At 46.1% G+C, this 21,399-nt stretch overlaps 1 protein-coding gene across 2 annotated transcripts in view; it reads right to left on the bottom strand.

Moving 5' to 3' along the window:
- LOC135383975 (uncharacterized) overlaps positions 1 to 21,399 on the bottom strand; it is a 98,198-nt gene that overhangs the window by 52,698 nt on the left and 24,101 nt on the right. The window contains exon 1 of one of the 2 annotated variants that reach the window (XM_064613246.1): positions 2,705 to 2,859. The exons of the other annotated variant lie outside the window; for it this stretch is intronic. Coding sequence (XP_064469316.1) covers positions 2,705 to 2,786 — 82 coding nt within the window. The 5' untranslated portion in view covers positions 2,787 to 2,859. Of the gene's footprint in view, positions 1 to 2,704; positions 2,860 to 21,399 lie in introns of those variants that run through there. 2 annotated transcript variants of the gene reach the window in all.

Genomic DNA, 21,399 nt, shown 5'->3' with positions numbered 1-21,399 from the left:
AACGTATCGACGGGCGCCAGTGGCGTTCAATACGAACCAGGCAAGGCTAAACCAGTAAGGTTAGTTGTTTGCTGCAGCGCCGGCTGGTCGTGCTTCAAAAAGTGTAATTTAATTTCCGCCAATTACGCTGTGTTGTCGAGGCGGCACAAAGAACGACAGGAGCGAAAGTAGGAGTGCGCTAATGACTGACCCGGCTTCTTCTGGTAATGCTTCAGCGAGCGTTTAGACCAGCTTAAGTGTCTCCGCCATTAAAAGTTTACTGCGTCTTTCGTGTACGGTAAATGCAGCATTTGCGGCACGGAGGTAAGATAGGACTGTTTTGTTTAACGTCATTACAGCCGCGGTGGCGGGTGATGTTTTGTTAGGAGACATTCTTAGAGCGCGTTTAGAATAGGCAATCAGTGAACGTTTTTGCCGCTATACAGGACATGCTTTCAATAGAGAAAATTGTAAATTACACCAAGGATTAGGAGACGAAGCGTACCAAAAAACAAGAAACGGAGGTCTTTACGGGTTGCTGAGCACATGCAGTACGACTCAATACTTTACTTAAGGGAAACAGCATATTATGGCTTCACCTTTCCTCAATTTTATTTCTGGCTGTGAACTGCATTTGAAACTGCAGGACGGTGACGTAGATACTGGTAACAACGGACATACACCAAATCTAGCTTTTAACTAAAATATAAAAACGGTGCTTGCTCGGCTCCCCATAGCACATGGAACACGTTACGCTCAAAAACAGACCCCAGTAGGGAATGGTTTAGTCTCAACAGTTTCCTTTCTACATATTTCCATGTTTATTGTGACTTGTTTGCCTTGGTTTGGTTGGAGTTGCCACTGTGCTTCTTGTTTTTCGACATGCTTGTCACACCTTGCGTTTCCTTCTATGTCAATTTCGATGACAGACAGTGGCTTTGATGATGACCTTTCACTGCCATTTAAAGCCAGGCGTCACAATTGAGCCTCCTTGTTACGTTACGGTTCCGTTTCTTGCGTGTTGCAGCCCACACGTTTACCACACGTTCGGGGTATCTAAACGTCTGGAGTTTCGGCATGGTATACAACACATGCCACTTGAAAACATGAGGAGTGGATTTCAATTCCACAAAGGTTTTGACGAACCTCTCATTTTCACGTGTTGATCCACCCTCCATCATGTAGCAGTGGTAGAGTCACTCGCTTCTCGGCGGGTGACGGCTAATACATGTGGCTTTTTGTCTATACAGTAACTCAAGTTTGGGACTCGCAACAGGAGAGAAGGACATCTACCCAGTACAACCAGCTCCAGGATGCGAGTGCCGGACAGTTTTTAGTCGTCGTGGACGGCATTCATTCTATACCACATCGCAACACATTATACCACGGCATGTTTAGTTATTACTGCCACAAGACAAACTACGCAAGACCCGTCTTAGTAAACCTGTTGCGAGCAAGAAAATAACGCATCCAGCACACCCATATTACGTCGGTTGCGCTTGAAAGTGTTTTGCCAGTATTGTGTTTGAAGATGGACCATGTGCTGCACGTGTTTACTGCTCGAAAGGAATAGTTTTGCAACACCTGGAGATTTGAGATGAGATAAGCCACGGAGTGCTGATTTTTAGACAACCGTGTCCCCTACAGTACATCATTACACCATTGCTAGTGCGTTGCATTATATATTTAGGCTAGTATTGGACCTGCATGTTCATGATCTTATCCAGAGCGACAGCGCAATGCCCTCTTTTTGCGCATATGCGCACACAGCCCTCGTACGAAGACGTGCAAACAGGAAGGCTTTCCCTGCGTGACGCACGACTGCATACTATCAAGCAAAGTGACGGATAGGTAGATGACTTTTATGCTCTACGGACCTCTTGGAGCGTGAACCCCTGGATAGATACGATGATGCATCTCAATAGAGTTTCGCCACGAAGAATTCAGCAAAAGGTGCTTCGCTTTTATTTTTTCTGTTAGATGACTTGTCGCCTTCAAAGATGCGGTGAAGTATTTACGTCAACTCCGTCCTTGGAGGAAAGAAGCGCCAATTTCGAAGCGTAGCTTGAAATTTGCATCTATACATGCAAGTTTTGCTTTGTAAATTTCTAAGTAATCGTAATTATCCCGTACGTTATCTATCAGATTTTCTATAATAGCCACCAACTAAACGTTAGTCAAACTGGTACACTTTCACATTCATTAAAGCGTCATTATATTTCTTCTTTAAACACAATTGGAATTGGCTTACAACACCTGTGCTATGTGCACACGGACCGATGTATGCTATAATTCAGAGGCACCATCCTCGGTGGCTCAGTCGGTAACGTGCTGGATTGCTGAGCTCAAGATCGCGGGTTCGATCCCGACCGAGGGCGGTAGTCATGTGTGGGAGGTAAACATTGCTTCAGGCACCGTGTCTCAGATATTTCCGGCGCACGTCAAGAGAACCCCAGGTGGTCCAAATTGTCCGCAGTCCTACCCTTCGGCACGTGCAACATGTCGCCATACTGGGTAGACAAACCATTATTATTTATAATGTCAGGGGTGCCGAAGTGGCGGCAGCCTGCATGGGGTTGCCATGCGGCCCCCGTGGCCACCCAGCAAAAAATAAAAAAGAAATATTCTGTCCCAGCTTCATGAACGGTTGTGGCATCATCATTGGGCTCTCTACTCGTGCAGTTTGTCTTACGTTAATTAGTGAATGAAAATTGTTGCCACTGACCTGTAATAGCCGATAACTCTCTAACTAAGTGACGAGCGGGTCGGTTGGCACATGAACACAGCGAAGACAACAAAGGTAACATAAAGACAGCCAGAGAACGTCGAAATCTCACCCTTTAACCATAATCAACCGTTAATCATATAAAAGGGTGAAAGTTCGACGTTCCTTGTCTGTCTCTGTGTTGCCTTCGTCGTCTTCGCTGATGGCTCTCTAAACCTGTCCTTGGGTCTGATTTTTACCTGATTGGTATTCCTTGTACATCCTACCACAATTTCTGAGCGAACCCTACATACGTCCGATTTGTAATGTTGGTGCCTTCAATGCCACCAGAAACGGAATGGTTCAGTCGCAAACTTGGTAATCTCCCAAGTGAATTCGAGCAAAGTTCTTCGAGTGCAGGAGACTTGAAACGGAGCTTTTTGGCTCGCCGTTTTCCGCAGATGTTGACAACGTTCCTGACGACTAACAAATTAAACTGATTGACCTGCAGTGCGACGTAACGATAAGAACAAGTTTCATTTCACTTTTCATTTCATTTTATTACCCTTAATCACAAGCGGAAAAGAACACACAAAACTACACATATAAAAATAGTATGAGATAACAGTACAATAACAAACAACAATGTTATAACAACAGGAGCTAAGAGACTGCTTTGCGGAATGAGTCTGGGTTAGTTATCTCAACCATGCTACGTGGAAGGTGGTTCCACTCAGTTGCTGGACGCAGGAAAAATGAATTCAAGTAAGAATTAGCGTTACATGAAGGAATGTGAACTTTGCAACAATGATCAGTGCGGGACGAGATGTAAAAGGGGCGAGTGATCAATTGTGTACTCAATTCGGCGTGCTGATAAATTTTATGAAATACTTAGACAAAGTCGAGATATTTTCCTGCGTATCTGAAGTGGCGGCAAACCCAGAGATTCTTTCAGTGATGTGATGCTGCTAGTGCGATGATAGCTTTATAGAATAAAGCGTGTAGAATGGCTTTGTATCATTTTAATGGCAGTAATTAGTGTAGAAGAAAGTTCGCTGAAGAGTTCGGAAGAAGTTCGCTGAAGTTGGTGCGGCTTCGTTTTATTCTTACGTTGAACAAAAGTATCTCAACATACGTATGTTGTCGCAGACAAACTTGTCCACGTCGGTACAGCATACGTCTAATAGTAATAATTCGTGGCGTTACGTCGCGAGACAACTGTGTCAACCTACGTCAGCGGACAGGCGTTTTCTGTGATGAACCTGAATAAGTCAAAGTTACGCTCACAACTATAACAAACGAACACAACAACGTTGCAATTGCGCCATCGCTTTCACCCGATATTGACGCAATAGTAAAAAACCAGAGGTGCCAACCTTCCTCATGACACAGCAAATAAAGATGATTGCTGACCAGGAATGGGCAGTATTTAAATACATTGTAATTAAAATTGTTGTATTGTTGACTCTATGAGATGAGCCACAGAAGATTGTGTACTCATCTTCCTAAGCTTTCCCTAACCATTGTAATTAAAATACTATTTAAAATATAAATACGTGTATTTATATTTTGTATTTAAATACAGACTCGAAAAATGTATTTCTAATTATATTGCAATACAAATTTTCGGGTATTTATTCTTTTAAATACTTTATAAATACTCCTAAATACAGTTATATACTGACTCGTATCTTAAAGTTGCCTCGCATTTGACCTTTCGGGAAGAAGGGTGAGTGAAGGTGAGGGGCGCAGTTATGCCGTGTTTGCGCTAGCATGCGCATGCGACAAACCATTTTAGAGGCAAGCTTCTCACTGTTGTTGCGGACAACGGTCGCGACCACCCAATTACCTTGTTGTACGAAGCATGCTCGTCAAATTTAATACAAACATTTGTTCATCGGCACCTGTGGAGAAGCTGTTCTCGTTTGCGAATCTGATTGTATGGCCGAACAGAAGATGCCTAAAACTTGCAGTCTTCGAGAAACTTCTAATATCAAAATCGCCACAATAATCTAACAAATAAATGCTAGTGTTCGTTGCTGATTTGTTATGATCATCGTTATTTCTGTTATTCCAAATGACATTTTCCTCACAGTATTTATGGTATCCCATAATCCCATTCCTTCTATATTACTGTCACGGTAATAGAACCTCTCAGTCCACAAGCTGAAAATTTTGCACCGCAGCGCCCCTTTACGGGTTATTAGAGGACTTCAAGAACAGCTTTAAAGGGTCCGTCGCATCCGGAAACCCACGAGCATACCTCGAGCAAGACACTGAAAATGAGGAAGCGCCCATTGTGAATGTTATCACACACATACCAGTAGTAGTTACGGTATCTAAATACTGTATTTATATTTTGTATTTAAATACTCACGTTGAAAAGTATTTATGGAGAGTATTTAAATACCCCTTTCAACAGAGTATTTTGTATTTATATTTAAATACTAAAAAAAATGTGTTTATGCCCATCCCTGTTGCTGACCCTGTGACTGAGCAACGCTAAGTATATACGTCTTATGTCGTTTTCAGCTCTGCGTTGTGTCATCTATCAGAAACAGGCTACCCCAAAACCGTGGTATGCGGCGCGCGTAGTTCCTCCGTGGCTCAATGCGGACAGACGGACGGACGGACGGACGGAGACACGTCTGCTGTCACGTCATTGTTCGACTGATTCCGAACACGGATATCTCGAGGATTTGTAGGAAAGCCGTCGCGTGTAGGAAAGCGTTGTGTGGTAGTGGTAAACATACAGTGTAGCTACCTATAAACGTTTACCCTATGCCGGCACGCCGTACCCACCAATTACTCCAAGTAGATGGAAACTCAAGTAGACCTTCTTACGAAAGGTATGTGGACTGTGGTACATCGTGATGATGACGGATGTGTCGTCTCATATTTGTTAGTCGGCCAGATATTACGGGTGTGGCGGAAGTGTGTTGCCGCGTACCCGTCAAGTGGCGGAAAAGGAAGAAGTGGCAACGAGATGAAGAGGAAGGGTGGGGAAGGACATCAGGACAGTCTGTAGCCAGCACTGGACGGTTTAAGTGGTCTGAATAAACTACTGGTAACTTTGACTACGTTACAACGGGTAACATAAACCCGTATTCCCTTCAGGACCGAATTAACCAATTTTTAATGTAGATATCATCGCATTCACAAACACTTTGAGTTTGTTTTGCTAACGCACTTCTGGTAATATGGCTAGCGAAATAAAGAAGGGAGATAGGTAAATCTGACATTGTTTCTGAATCATCAACGTCTAATCACTACAGTCAGCCAAAGATTTCCAACTAGCTGATCTGTTAGCTCGTCTGGGACTCTAATGGAGGCGCATCTCACGTTAGAGATTCGCAACGGGATTCGTCACTACACTGAAGATTGAGAAAGACGTGCAATCGGTTGTCGAGAAACTCATCTACCGCGCATTCGCTACACATTTGTTCAACCGCATCTCTAACCGCGTCTGTCTGGGGCACATGCAAAATATTCCGTGTGCGAGAGCTTTCCTTGGGGCTCTTTCACTGTCACTGCCAGGTGTTGCTACATCTTGAATAGGAACTGGTATCCCGCGGGGCCAACGCGCTCTATCGGATGACACCAAGAATACATATGAAATCGGGTGGTTCCCTCTTTGCCTTGTCTTTGGTTTGTCTTTAATCGATCTCATCCTTCTTTCACTTATTGTTCTTATTGTTAGCTTATCTGGACTCGCCCCCTCCCACTCTCTCAAAATTGCTGCGTCACTGGCCAAATCCAGTCCACCAACGCTGTGCCCTCAAAGCACTTTTGACATTTTTGGACACCATAGGACTTCGAACCTTACTGTGAAGGGGCTCATTATTTCATTCCTCACATCACCATCAGTAATGGGGCAGAGTATCGCCCCTGGCGATGAAGCTCCCCATTCACCATCTTAAAAATAAAGTTGTTGTTGTTTGTTAGTTTCATAAATTTCATAATTCTTTCCTTTTCGTTTTATTTGTTTGCGGATTAGCAAGCCGACAAACCGTTTGGCTGACCTTTCCTCTTTTTTCTTTTTTCTAGTAAATACAGGATGTCCCAGCTAACTGCGAACATATTTAAAAAAAAATACATGTATATCACGTTTTCCAAGATGAAATCAATTGCAACATAACATATGCTGAAGTGCACTCCTTAGGAGGGCATTAGCAAGGTCCTAAGGCAATGTCTTAATTAACTTTCATTAATTAACTTTTTAATTATAAAAGCTACGAAGTTGTCAACATGAGAACATCTGTTCCTTTCGGTCTACCTGATATCGTAGCCGTTAAATCCGTTTGATAGATCGCCCGCAAAAAGTTCGTGAAGGAACACCATTTTTTTTCTTTATTTTGTTCATTGCGCATCTTAGGAGACGCGTCTTTCCTTCACCCCAAGTATGAGAGGTAGAAAGAGCAGACTATCGCCTCTTGCGTCCTGGAAAAATATTAAAAGAAAACAGAAAATGCAACCCGAGCTAAGGCCAGTTCCGATAGAGTCACCCGATACATTTGTTTTTGTTTTGTTTCCTCAAGTTAAAGCTCATCTTCGACGCATGAGGCGGCACTGTGCACTTTCACCCTCTGGTACATCGACATCCCTGGCACATCGACAATAGTACAACTTCCCTCAGGTAGCTGTATGCGAACACGGCGTGGATGCTTCACATCGCGTTAATTTATACACAATGTATCGATCAGATCAATCCTCTGAAAGTAGAACAGCGCTATACGTCCGTAATGACCTCGTTGCTGCGTCTATAGGTCAGCCTGTCATCACTCTTGCGATTATGTCATCTGCAAGATCTGCCTTGGGCCGTTTTGCTAACGGTCGTCAGTACATATCAACGTCCCGCAGTACGGGTTCCGTGGAGTGCACTGGAAGAGTTACTTGATCCCCTGGAAACCACCACGCTTGTGCTGGGTGACTTCAATGTTCGTTATGGCGTCTGGGGAACCCGCAGGACGGACGACAGAGGAATAGTGCTGTAGGATGTAATGGAGAATCGTCACATGTGCCCCCTGAACAATCGGGCGCCAACTTATACGCGATCCCCCACGTCACTCGATTTATTGGACCTTTCGTGGTGCTCAGCAGACATAATTCGACACCTGTCGTGCGCTACGGATGTCGACACGAGAGGTAGTGACCATTATCCTCTGCATACTTCGCACGACAGACTGCCCCCCTAACCAACCACTGGACTGATTCCTTTCACGACCTGGAGACTCTTTCGTGAACGTCTCAGAACATCTGTGTACACCCGTATGTCACCAGGGGCGCTCTCGGAAGCAATCACTTGCGGCATTCAGGGCGCGGAAATCAGGTCAAAAAGGGTAACGGGACACAAACACAAACAACGAAAATTAGCTGAGGGAGGCTACAAAACACGGACGACACAAACGTGTAAGCCTCAAACGCCCAGAATCATACAGAATCATCTTTTTTCCTGAGTTGTTTGATATGTTTTTGATAACGGGACATGTCGGACTGGCTAACTTACAGACCTTATGGCATACCGGATGAAAGCTAAAGTAGTACGAGAACGAAGAAGTAAGAAAGAAGCTCGGAAGCGCTGGCGTAACTTTTGTCAACATCTTTCATCGTTCGACCACAGAGACCTGGAGGACAATCCGATCTCTGAAAAAGACGCCCCCGCAAAGGCAACCTCTCGCGGCCTCCGCTATCGTTAAGGGTGCAGACGAAAACACGATCGCAAAGAAGTATATGGACCGTGACTGCACTCTCATCGAGCTAAAGACAGTGTTGAAGCTTGTCAACGTGCGCTCGTCCCAATCACCTATGCCGTGCTTTGAAACCTCGACGGATGATCACTCCTAGGCCTCCTTCATGGGTATAATACATGCTGGCAAAAGGCATATCTACCATCTAGCTGAAAGAAGGGAACAGTTGCGCCTATCTTGAAACCAGGCCACAGCCAAATGCCCTCGTCCTTTCGCCCTGTAACGCACACACACACGTGTTGGGGCATAGTGTGTCATCTTCTCAGAAAAATCGGAGATGTCGTCCAGACCACCCTGGCTCATCTGACATGAAAACATCCTATCGTCCTTTCGCCCTGTAACGCACACACGCACGCACGCACACTGGATGATGATGAGGTGGCCTATTCACCGCCGCTGTGGCGGCACACTGCCTTGTTGCTCACTGGGAACGGTTGAAGAAATGATGATGGGGGAGCACTTTCAGAGATGCTGTCTTGAAAAACAAGGTGTGTTTCATTTCATCAGGAATTGGCTGGATTCTCGACCCAGTCTCTGCAGTCTAGTATAGGCTCGTACTCATCGACGGATCGTGATACCCGTTTTGCTGGAGATCAGGCGCGGTTATGATACCGTTTCGCATATCTCTATGCTGCTTACCGTCTGCATTCTTTATGTGTTCCGCCGACTCTTCAACTGGCTCCAAGACTTCCTTACGAACCGACCTGTCGCTACCCGTACATTCCAAGACCCAATCCCTAAGCATACTGTTCGTCAAGGAGTTCTGCAAGGAAGCATCCTGAGTCCGACACTCTTTAACGTTGTGATGGCGGGCCTAAAACCGATAATTCCCCGAAAAGTGGGGTTCCTGTGTACGCAGATTGAGTTTGATTTGGAATTTTCTGCCGCAAAGATATTCTGTGTGTGCAGGTGACGTTGCTTTTTGGACAGTAGGAAAATCACGACCTGCCATTCAGCGCCGCTTGGAACTGGCTTTAGATAACATTCACAGTATCTCACGCAACTTGGGATTTTCGCTCGAAGAGTGTGTTGAGCTCCCGTTCACACGCAAGGCTATGACAAATTTCCCACTGTGGGTTGATGCAAAGGAGCTTGAGCCCTTACGCTTCCATCACTTCCGTGGCGTGGTCATGGACTCGGATCTACGCTGGACTCGCCACATTAAGCACATTGAAGCCAAAGTACAGCGATGGCTCCCTGCTGTTCACCATCTTCCTGGCTCAGGATGGGGCTGTGATCAGCGCCCTCGCAGTTCATACAGCCTATACTTTACAGCTTCCCGATCCTGCACAGGATTTCCACAACATCAGTCAATAGTCTTCTAAGACTGTTTGCTAGTAGCCTTCGTCGTTGCATGTGAAGTTCCAAGAATGGCTGAAACACGACTCGTTCTCGCTGAAGCTGGGGAACCGATTGAGGTTCATACGTGAAAGGGAAACAGCTCGTCGCTTCCTCCGTTTGCGTGCGCACAATCGGCGTCCACTCCTCAGGAAAATTCGATACCACCGCGAAAGTGACTTTTACCGAGTAGCACCGATAACGCGCCAGAGCCGCACTGGCTTCGTAGTTAAGGACACAACGCCGCCGGAGGACCCTTGGTCTCTAGCGGTCCTGCTCACCTTTGTGAGTCTTCCGGACCTTCGGGACCGACAAGACCCAGCCCCCCCCCCCCCCCCCCAAATCCCTCGAGCCTATTTTATGCGCTGGTAGAAGATAAACTTTCCACTTCTGCAGCAGTAACAGTACACACGGAAGGCGCTTACAGAAAAGGCAAACCGGCACCGGTCTTTGTAATACCATCCGAAGGCGCAGGGCAAGGACGACGCCTTTCGCATCCAACTTTATCAACAGCTGCAGAACTCTATGCCATTTTATTCTTTCTGCAGCACATAATTGATTTTAGCCCGCAGGAATAGACAGTGTTTACCGACTCCAAATCTGCACTGCAAGTTATTAAAGGGGCCGTAAACAGGCCACCAAACATTTCTGAAATAACGATACCCCATGAAAGAACGCAGATCATAATACCCAAATATACATTTCGTTCGGCTCGTGCCAGCTCATTGACCCATATAACTGCTTTCAAAGATGAGTAACCAGCGAGCATCTCTCCACCACGCATACGTCACATGGCTACGTAGCGTTTTGCCGTCCAATCGGGGGGCCGAGCTGCGCACATGACGTTTCAAATTACCAGCCAATAAACATACTTCGTTATCAGCTGTGAGTCAGAGCGCTCAGTTTGTTTCTATGAAACGACATTTTGCGCTCCGTGGTTCCGAAATTCAACGTCATGACATCTTCAACATCTCCGGCTGGGGCAAACGTCAACAGTTGGGCTGCTATCACATCACGCGATTCGAACCCGGGTTCCTCCCAGTCACGACGTGACATGGCCAGCACGCTATCCACTGTACCACACGAGCTGGTGACGCGATGCCGCGTGGCTCAAACCAAAGTACGGCAGCCCACTTGTCGGAACCATTCGAAGATGACGAAGATGTTCCATCGCGCACCTACCTAAGATTCCGGAACTGTCGTCCCGGATATTCATTCGCGCTCGTGGTGTGCTGCGTGCTACTGCCCAGAAAACGAGTGCGCGTATGATACCTAAATTAAACGCATTTCTTTTTCAGTTTGAGGCTGTAACTGTTTAGATTTTGAATAGAAGAGGATTCACGTTCATCTAGTCTAATTCCTCATTTGAAATAAAATCATACGTGGAACACTCGATCGTAATTGGTGAGGAAAGCGCTACGTCAAAATGACGTAAAGTTAGAGTGGTAGTTAGAGAACGTAGTTAGAGAACGCAGGGCGGAGCTAAAATGCGAAAGAGTGCAGTGAATATTTCATCCTTATGCAAGCGCCTTTTGTTTTTGAGCGTTAGTAATTGCAAGGAGTTTTCACTGCCTAAGTTTCAATAATATAACACAAAGAAATGTGCACCTTTTGTACCTGTTTACGACACACACATACGACACATACGACACACATACACAGGCATACGAGGTTCGTCCACACCCTTCGTGATTGATGTGCTAATGGCTTACCAGCATGTGTACCAAGCGTGACACACGCTAGTTCTCCAATGGGTTCCAGCCTATTGTGGTGTCGTGGGGAACGAACAGGCTGACAGCGCCGCAGAAGAAACTATCTCATCTAGGCGACGAACGAGTATTGCACTGCTGAGAGGAGACCGCCGTTTCATTCTTCGACGTCTAGTGGCACCTCTGGCTTCCCTCCAATTGACAACTGACATTGTCCTCTCATCTATGCTTGCAAGAGTTGATCCAAGGCTCGCTTTCTCGGTGCCACGAAACACCTCTCGTCAAGACGCTGCATTAATTCATCAAACGCGACTCAATGTGGCTTTTACAGCTCAGTGACGTTACCGCTTGCGACAAGTTGACTCTCCGAAATGCCGTTAGTGCGGTGATATAGAATATCTCGAGCACACCATTCCTCATTTCCAGCACTACCAACCTTCTCGATCACTGCACTTACTGTTTTTCTTTCTTTCTTTTTTCTTTCCTCCCTTTCGTCTTCTTTCTTTTTGTTTGTTTTCAGTTTCTTTTTTGGAATAGCAAGCCGGCATTAGCCTGGCTGACATTTCCTTTTTTCCATTTCCCTCTATTAAACATATCCCCCCCCCCCTTCTCGATCCACACTTTCAGTGTCTCTAAATCGGCTGGACTCTCGCTCTCTCGCTAAATCCAGCCCACCAACGCTCCTCACTAAAATCACTTCTGAAGTTTTTAGACACTGTAGGACTTCGGTCCTCAATGTGAGGCGACTTAATATTACATTTCACCACATTACCGTCAGCAATGGGGTAGGGTTTAGTGCTCCCCACTCATCATCATTTAAATAAAGTTGACGTGGATTAGTGCTAATAATTTGGCTTCGTGTTTTTGGACGCCTTATATTCCTTCACAAAAGGGAAAAAGTCAATACGAGAACCTACACAACAGAATACAGAACTGAATCGGAAGGTGTCATCGGAAACACTGACTTAAAAAGGATCGAAGAGGTTGAAAGGAAGAGGGAAAATTCTAAGTATCTCTCTCTCTCTTTTAAGTGAAGTTTGTAGCGAAGGCAGGCGCCTACTAAACCTCATTGTCACCTTCTTCGCTGAGTGTTAGTTGTAATTTGTAACAAGAAGACCTTTCAAAGAAGCTCAATATTGCGAGTGCTAGATTATTTTCTTTCGTGCAATCTGTATTCGCTATCCCCACGTACTCTCACTTCGTGTTTTTGTTCGAATATCCTCGAGGTCGAATGTAAGTGTAAAAATTGGTATTAAGACACAAAGAACTATGCACAGAGCAAGACTATTTTACACTACTGGGGAAACGTTTAAGGGCGACCGGCTTCGGTGACTCAGTCGGTAGCGTGATCGCCTTCTGATCCCGAGAGCTCGGGTTCGACCCCGGCCGAGGACGCCAGCAACTAGTGGCAGGGTACAAGTTGCTTAGACACGCCGTCTTCCGCGAGGGACGTTAAATACGGGGTGCCGTGTGGTGAGCTTTCATCGCACGTTAAAGAACCCTCAGGAGGGCAAAAGATATCCACAGACCGACCGTTGTGGCGTCGCTCATGATCTCAGTTCTCTCGCGACGTAAACCCCCAATTATTATTATTAGTTTAAGGGCGAGGCTTTTACTTTTGTCCTCATTATGGTGGTGTAGCCTCCCAACAACAACCTACTCATTCAGTAATGAATCATTTGAGAAGGGGAGCTAAGTAGTTTTGCTTGCTTGTAAAACGACGATGCTCAGTGCGCTAGTACTCATTTCAGCCTCAATATCTGTGTAAGGGCCTGTTTATACTATCATGTCCGATGGCGCTACTACCGGCACGCTACGTTACCTTCCTCGTCCTTCTGTTCGTCGTGAACCAGCGCAACTGAGCGACATGCTTTTCCCCTTGAGCATGTGCATCAACATAACAATCTCCGTGCATAAAAAGCCGCACGCTGGCGTGCGCTGTCGCCCAACGTCAAGAGTAGAGCATCGTCTACTCCGGCGCGAAGTGTGCCCACCGCTGTCAGAACACGCTGGCCCACGCCATACGTTCTCTGGCGTCCGACTTTCAAAGCTCAGCCAGGTGCGTACGGCAGTCAACGTCGTTGAGCGTGCTCGCTCGTCGGCGTCACATGTAGTATAAACAGGCCTTAAAAGAGTCCAGGAAGAAATCTAAGCCGGCTAAGACAGTAGCTACGTCATTCACGTGCCTCTCTTTCCGCGCCCCGGCTCTAGACCGAACTACGTCTCGCACTGTCCCTACCTAGGTATCATCATTGATAAGAGACTGACATGGTCACAGCAGATCAAATCTCTCTCCGCTAACGCCCGCATCTACAGTAATTTGCCCCGGCACCTCTGCGGATCCACCTGGGGCCAGTCCTGTGCTGACCTCCGTCGTGTGCACTGTTCCCTACTGCTTGGCACTATGCGCTATAGCTTGCCTGTCTTGTATGGGATCTCCAGCACTCACGTGCGGGAGCTGCTCAATGTTTAGGTCAGAGGCGTCCGCCTTTGTTTGGAAGTGCCGAAAACTACGGAAGCCTTCTTTGCTTTGGCGAAGGCACGGGAACCATCGGCGCTTATTCATCGCGATAGTGTTGCCTTACACGCGTACACGCGTTATCTTGCCCGCCAGCCGGCTCATTACTTTTGCGACATTGGTCAGCGTTCGCCAATGTCGCAAAAGTAATGAACCGGCTGGCGGGATGCAGATGCGGGATAGCGTTATCCCGCATCTGCATTCGGTCAAGCTATTCTTCCGGTTTGCGGTGCAACATCCCCTCATCTTTGGCACGTACCTCCTATGTGCCTCCCATGTGGACACTTACAAACCTGCTGTACAAATGTCCATTGTGGGTCTCAGAAAAAAGAATACTGTGCCAACAGTTGTGGCTTGCTAACTGATCCTTCACCACATCCGCAGCCACCACCAGCATCGAACCCAAGTATACACTGATGCTTCAGTGTCTCTATTTAGGTCCTCTGCTGCCTTCTGCATCCCAGAGGATGGAATTGAGCACGGATTCAAACTCACTCTTATGTCATCTGCCGAGGCCGAGGCATTCGCAATACTGGTCGCTTTGAGTCACGTTTCATCGTTGGCGCCCAGGGCCTGGACGACCCTGACCGACAGTAAAGTGGCTCTGGAGGCGCTGGCCTCTTACTCTGCTGCAGTCAACACTGACACCTACACCACGATAGTCACACTGCACTCTGAATTTGTATCCCTAGAACACGGCATGGTATTCCAGTGGATTCTGAGCCATGTCGGACTTTCTGGGAATGGTCGTGCTGACGCTCTCTCTCGGCATGCCCACGACACTGAGCAGCCAACTGTCCTTCTCCTTACGCTCCCTATGTGCCAGCTGAAAATCCGCCGCTTTATTGCCAACTGCAAGTAGCTCTTTCAGCAAGAAGCTGTACGCACCAATGAATTCATTAAATTCATTGACCCGCTAATGACACATGCTGTACCTTGCCGCATCCCCGCGCATCGAGGAGTCGTTGCTTCATCGGCTGCGACTGAATCTGACACGAACTCCACTCCTCCTGTTTAAAATGAGACAACTTCCATCATCTCTTTGCCCCACGTGTCATGTAGAAGCTGACGTGCAACACATACTCCCTGCCTGCCAGCGATACGAAGGTAACCGGTCCAGTCTCCGGTGCTGTCTCGCTCATCTAGGCTACAGAGAGCTTTCCCTAGCGGTGCGGCTTGGCTCTACTGAGCCCGCTGATGTCACGTCTGCTCAAACGATTCCTTGAGGAAGCTGAACTCTTGAGCACTCTCTGACGCCTCCTATATGAATGGCTGCACAACGATTAGTGAAGGAGCTGTCTTTTCCTGTATTTTTTTTTCTTCTTCTTTTCTGTGTCTCTGGTGCTTCATCTTCCGTTTTGTTTTGGTTTTAGGAATAGCAAGCCTACATCATGGCTAACCTTTCCCTTCTAATTTTTTTTATCAGTATTAAACATATCCCCACAAAAAAATAAAAAATAAACAACTGAGTTCTCAGTGGAGAACGGCTGGCAAAGATGCCTATTATCTGGAATATATCCTATTTTTAAACGCTGCATTCAACGTGGGCACAGTTCACGCGCGTCAAAAGAAAGGAAAAAAAAGAGAAAAAAATATGGAAAGAAATGCAGAAAGCGTCGAGTAGCAGTCGCGCGACACATCCCCTGCGAACGGACTGACGTCACTTACATCCTTTGCTACTCCAAGGTTGCACCAAGATAGCTCGTCAGTGGAAAGGTCGCCTGCTTTCTCCGTCGTGCAGGTAGCGGTGGCGTCGAAGCAGTCGCCTGTTTTGGCCGTGGTTGTTAGTTAATATTTTCGTTATTCTATCCAATGTTGGGTTAATACTTCACATGGTAAATGCATTAGCGGCTAGGAATGCGTTACATATGCTTGCAGGGGTTTTTGGAACATCTTCATGGTCCCTTTAACAAAATTTCACATCTCCAGGATCATATCTTTCATGCTGCGCTCTGAATGCATCTATATACCAGGTCACGTTTCATGGGAGCAACAGTGTATTACCAAACACATTAATTGAATTTAGCAAACATTGCAGTAGTAGGTAACGCAAGATTAAGAGAATATTACCGTGTTCTTTATTCACTTCAGAACTTTTTGCCGTGCATGTAGTATAAGTATGAAGTCATTTCGATGCACAAATCAAACCCAAGATAGGTGAGTAGCAAACCATGACAATCTCATTGATCTTGAAAGATCAATAGCAACTACACAAATTCATAAACATACATCTCGCATTCATACACAGGAACACACTCGCGTCAGGCGGCACCTTTCTGAAGCGAGGTAACTGCAGCTGATGCAATTTTTAAAGGGGCGCTATGGTGCAAGGATTATTACGCCTTTCCCTCTCCCTCTCCTTCTCAAGGAGCGCCATATTGCGGAGGGGCCTCGGATTGGTTTCCTCAAACGACCTCCCGCGGTGATTGGAGAAATGGTTAGAGGTGACCAACGAGAGTCCGCTCTGCATCGGTTGGCGTTCTGGAGGAGAATGAGGACGAAGAGGAGAGAGAGAGGAAAATTGTAAATTGCGCTTTTCGCGCGTAAATCGCAAACGACGCAACGCGTGAACCCCGTTCCTTTTGTGTTGTCGTCAGGGTAACCGTATCTTTCACTACATGAGGAGACATTTTTGCACTTGAATCTGGCTTTTGTAGAAACATGCAGCTATGTATTGAGAGGTCTTAAGTGTTGTGTTCTCTGTCCCACTGCATCAGCTGCAACTACTTTTGTCATCTGCAAATACGAAACTTCGTATTCGGCGAGTTCGCACATGCGCAACACAAATATTGCTTCGTGGTCGCCGCCTTCGCAATATCGCGGCACGAAATGTCTTCTCATTAATGCGATTGCTCCTCGCAACCACGTCTAATGTGTACAAAGGCTTCATTTTTAACCCACTGCTGTGCTGCGTGCTCCTCGAACATACCGTTTAATTAGAATTCCCCGGGTGCGACGCCATTTCTACCCGAGCGGCGTAATGTCTTATCTCCACAATGGCGAATCGTACGCCTAATTACAAACCGCTGCGTATAATGAAACGAGAGACAATAGATGTCTTTCCTTTTCTCAGACCAAATGAAGGACCCTTGAGGACTATCGATGGTTCAAAGACAGTCGATTTTTTTTTCTTTTCTACTTACCAATTAAAAATCAGTAGTGGACTGATCGAAGGCGAGAAACCAGCGAGATCGATATGGTAAGGTCCTTCCTTTTTTGCTCGTCTCCCAGGGGCACGCTGACCGGCGAGCGTACACTCATCAATCTGCCAACGAAGGATTAGAGGATCCTTCAAGTTTAAGCTGGATCTTCGAAATCCCAAAGGACAAGAGGAAAGAGACCTAATCGTGCGACAGGATTCCTGTTCTTGTAATCTGGGCAGCCCACGTGACGCTCTACTGTTGCTAGGAGATGGAAAAGGCGCGTGCAATCTCTTTAGTTGCCTCCCGAAGCCTTCTAACTTTATAAGACCCATGAGAAGTCATTGTGTCAAAACGTGTCACAGCGAACGTGCGTCGGTGTCTTTCACGTGGGGTGACAGGCAGGTACTAAATCTGTAACGGAGAGTGCTATACCGGGAAAATTAAGCAGTGCGGTCAATTTTGTATAGAGTACCTGCAGTGTGCGGTGAATGCTTCGAGCCCATATGGTCGCTTAAATATGAGGCATTGCGTGGAAGCGAGGAACCGCGAGCCCCCGGGCAAAACTTCTTCGGCTCAATCCGCGTGATATGCTGGCGGTTTTCGGTTCGACTGTCTACCGCTTATGGACGTAACCGGGCACAGAAGAACTGTGCCAGGTATGTCGCGATATTGAGCCTCTAATATTTCTAATTCCGTATAACAATCAGGAACAAACATATGCTTGTAACTCTGATTTGAATAAGTCGCCAACCATACGAATAACAGGAAAGAAGTGATGGAAGCGTAGGACGAGTACAGTTATGATGGGGCTAGCCCAACGGAACTGCCTTAGTTAAACATGCACATCATTTGCGGACCACTTGAAGTCGAATTAAACGAGGCGGGATATGTAAAAAAACATTATGCAGATATTACACAATCATTTTTCAGCAATGACTAGCAACGCAATAAGTCCGCGGTACCCAGCAGCATGCAAGAACAAGGAGTTATTGCGTAAACCAGTACACCAGTTCACGCGTAGAGCAGGGGCATATCCACGATGACACAATGTGGCTCGGTTTCATTAAAGGTCACCTAAACTTAGGACTAGTTCGCGAAGTTTGTATGGTCTGTTAGCGACGTAACGTGAGTTCTATAATATCAGCCAGCGTCGGTAAAGAAGAGGTGAGAATGACCAGCGTACAAAGACGTTTGTTCTCAGTTCAGATACTAGTGAGAGTTAGTATATCGTAGGCTGTGGCTTTTCCGTACGTAAGGGGATAGCGTGGTGGTTCTGCGTCGCGCGCAAAACTGTCTTTATGCCCTGTGCGTGCATAGTACCACCAACGCAATCCCTTACGTACGCAAAGTTGTACGTTATATTATACTTACTATTATGTACTATATTATATACTATACTATACTATATTATATACTATACTATACTATATTATATACTATACTATACTATATTATATACTATACGGCTTACTATTAGTGTGCGTTAGTGAGTCTGCGCTAGCGTTGCACTGCAAAAGCGTAGTTCGGGTTCACTGTGTAAGAAATTTGTATGGGAGAATAAAAATAATTAAAATAGTGGCAAAGGCCACATGTCTCCACAATTTTTTCCTCTACTGTGTATACCAGAAATATCCCCACATTATAATAGCGAGTGTTATTAGACCGGTGATAAGGTCACCGTTAACATACTGTGCCTACCGGAACCAATGACAGATACAGCGTGGCTTATAATGTTATCTGTTGATATGGTGCGGTAGACGCGGTAGCCTACCGGCCTCCCGGTAGCGGTCTACAACGCTCGCTATTAGGGAGTTTTAGTGCATGTACACTATCGCCTTTGCGTACGGAACGGATAGCGTTGATGGTTCGCACGCAAAACAACGCCGCCCACAAAGGGAGCTTCGCGCAGTGCGCGGAACCACCAGCGCTATCCCTTCCGTACGCAAAGGCGATAGCGTACGATGTACTAAAACTCTCTAATGAAAAAAGCTATATCCTATGAGCTACGAAAACGAATTCGGTCATTGGCACTTCACACTTGTTACTCTGTTTTCAACGTATCATATACTTCAGTTTGTTCTTGGTATCATCATGAGTACACTGCAGTGCTCTATTCCGAATTGTGCCTGTTACGGTCACTTCACGCCTCCGCCACGAAACTTTGCCGAATGCCCCCCAAAGTAAAAAGAAAGAAAAACAAGCAGAAAGTCGAGGAATGCTCAATTTCAGAACACTTGTAGGAGGCAACAGAGTGACCTTCGCGCAAGTTTGCACGAAGCGCATGCGACCTCTGACATGATACGAAAAGTGACAAAAGTGATAAAATCTGGGGTGTTTGGTAGTGCATTGTTGAAAACCTTGTCTTCCAATACGTTACGAGAGTATGTCTATTCGCATGAGAGAAAGAAAAGGTTGGAGAAAGAACATGACAAAGCGTCTGTCGACTGAGAAAGCAGCAATAAGGGGGCATTCGCAGACGGGCCACAACACTATGGTGAAAAAGCGAAGCCATGTGGACCTCATGTGTAGTTGTTGTGGTACCTTATTTAAGAGCAATTCTTTAATTGCAATTTAATTAAGATCAATTACGAGCAAAACCGTTCTACGTGCACGACGGCTAAGGGAAAAAAACTGAGGGGCTGCGCGAACGGCTGACCTATTTGTATAGCGTTATAAGGGTGTTTCTTTGTCAAATAAAATTTGTTTGTCAGTCAGTTCTTTCGTCGTCTTCATGTTCGTTTCTTCTTTTTGTCGCCTACATTGGGGTATTTTATCGCTTTTAACACAAAATATGGTTGGTAAACCCTTCCCAAATAAGCACGAGAACCAAAGACAAAAGGAAGAGAGATGTAATCGCAAACGGTGGTGATAAGGTGGTAGGGATCAACGGACGCCATATTTTCGTTTCATCGCACCCAGAGTGAAGTCACGCAAACGTCTATGATGTTTCTCGCAGATGGACTGGAGATTAGAGCGCTGCACACTGCACGGGCCGGGCATTGTTTTTGCGGGCCTGGGATGGGCTCGGGTTGGACATTATTACCGGGCCTAGGTTGGGCTCAATCATGTTTTACGTAACTATTAGTGAGCCACGTTCAACCTTTACAGCCGACTACACTGGGCCGGGCCGAGGTCACCTACAATTTTTTCGGGCTCGGGCCGGACCTGGGCCGGGAAGCCTAGAATACTTCAGGCTTGGGCCTTGCACGGGCTAGGTATGGAACCGTCCGGACGGGCCGGGCCGGGGCGAGTAAATCAAAGGAATCCACAAATTCAAGAATCGACATTCTTCCGGAATCTTCCGGCGTTTGATGCGTTTTATTACGAAATGCAGTGAATATAGTATACACTTGCTATTGATAACACGAAATAAGAGACTCCTACTAGGTCGCAAGAACAGTCCTCGCGCTCCCACATGGAGTACACTTTGTAATAAGTGAGAAGCGGGAAAAAATACAGGTGTTCCCATTCGTCTTAGAAGCGCTGTGATGATTAATCCACGTGCAAAGGAGTCTCTGTGGCACGTGCATTGCTTGTTATGATATTTGGATTAAAATGCGTGGGAATGCCTGCAGGTGCGAACAAAGGCATAATGTTAAGGAAGAACAAGCAAAAAAAGAAAAGAAAAGGGGAACATGAATTTTGAATCTCCTTTCCCCTTGTAAAGCTAGCGATTAAAGATTCTTTCTCTACTATTGTTCCTTTGCCAAGTACGTCGGATGGTGGTGAAGTAGGTCGGCATGCAATGGACAGTGGTCTACCTTTCACACACTGACTGTAGAGGCGAGAGGTCAGCATTACCGCAATTGAAGCAAAACAGAACAGGGATTGATCATGCTATCCCAGTAAACAATAAACGTCTAGGAGATGTCCACCTGATATCCCAAATTGGATGTTTGGATATCCCATGGATCATTGCAGAGAGCCCGTAGACGTCGCATGTACGTCCTGGCGACTATGGTTTGTCCCACTTTTTCCACATTCCACGGACGTCAACTTCGGGATATTTGGATATACACAGGATGTTCTGAAATCTGCACATATTGCTATAAATGTGTTCTTTCAGAAATGTGCTATATACTATGCAGTGGGGTGCCACACATTCTCATAAGATATGTAAAATATGTAGATATGTTTTATTTCAAGGCTACATTATGGCTAGGTTTTTGGCACCATAGGCGTATTGCAGTGTGGTAAATAGCAGCCCAGAGGCCTTTCGGCCCTAATCAAAGACGAATGCAGACCGCGCGTTAATAAATGT

This window comes from Ornithodoros turicata, chromosome 2 (assembly GCF_037126465.1).
Source record: "Ornithodoros turicata isolate Travis chromosome 2, ASM3712646v1, whole genome shotgun sequence".
NCBI lineage: Eukaryota > Metazoa > Arthropoda > Arachnida > Ixodida > Argasidae > Ornithodoros > Ornithodoros turicata.
Note: the sequence above shows the minus strand (reverse complement) of the source record. Positions and strands in the feature narration are given on the sequence as shown.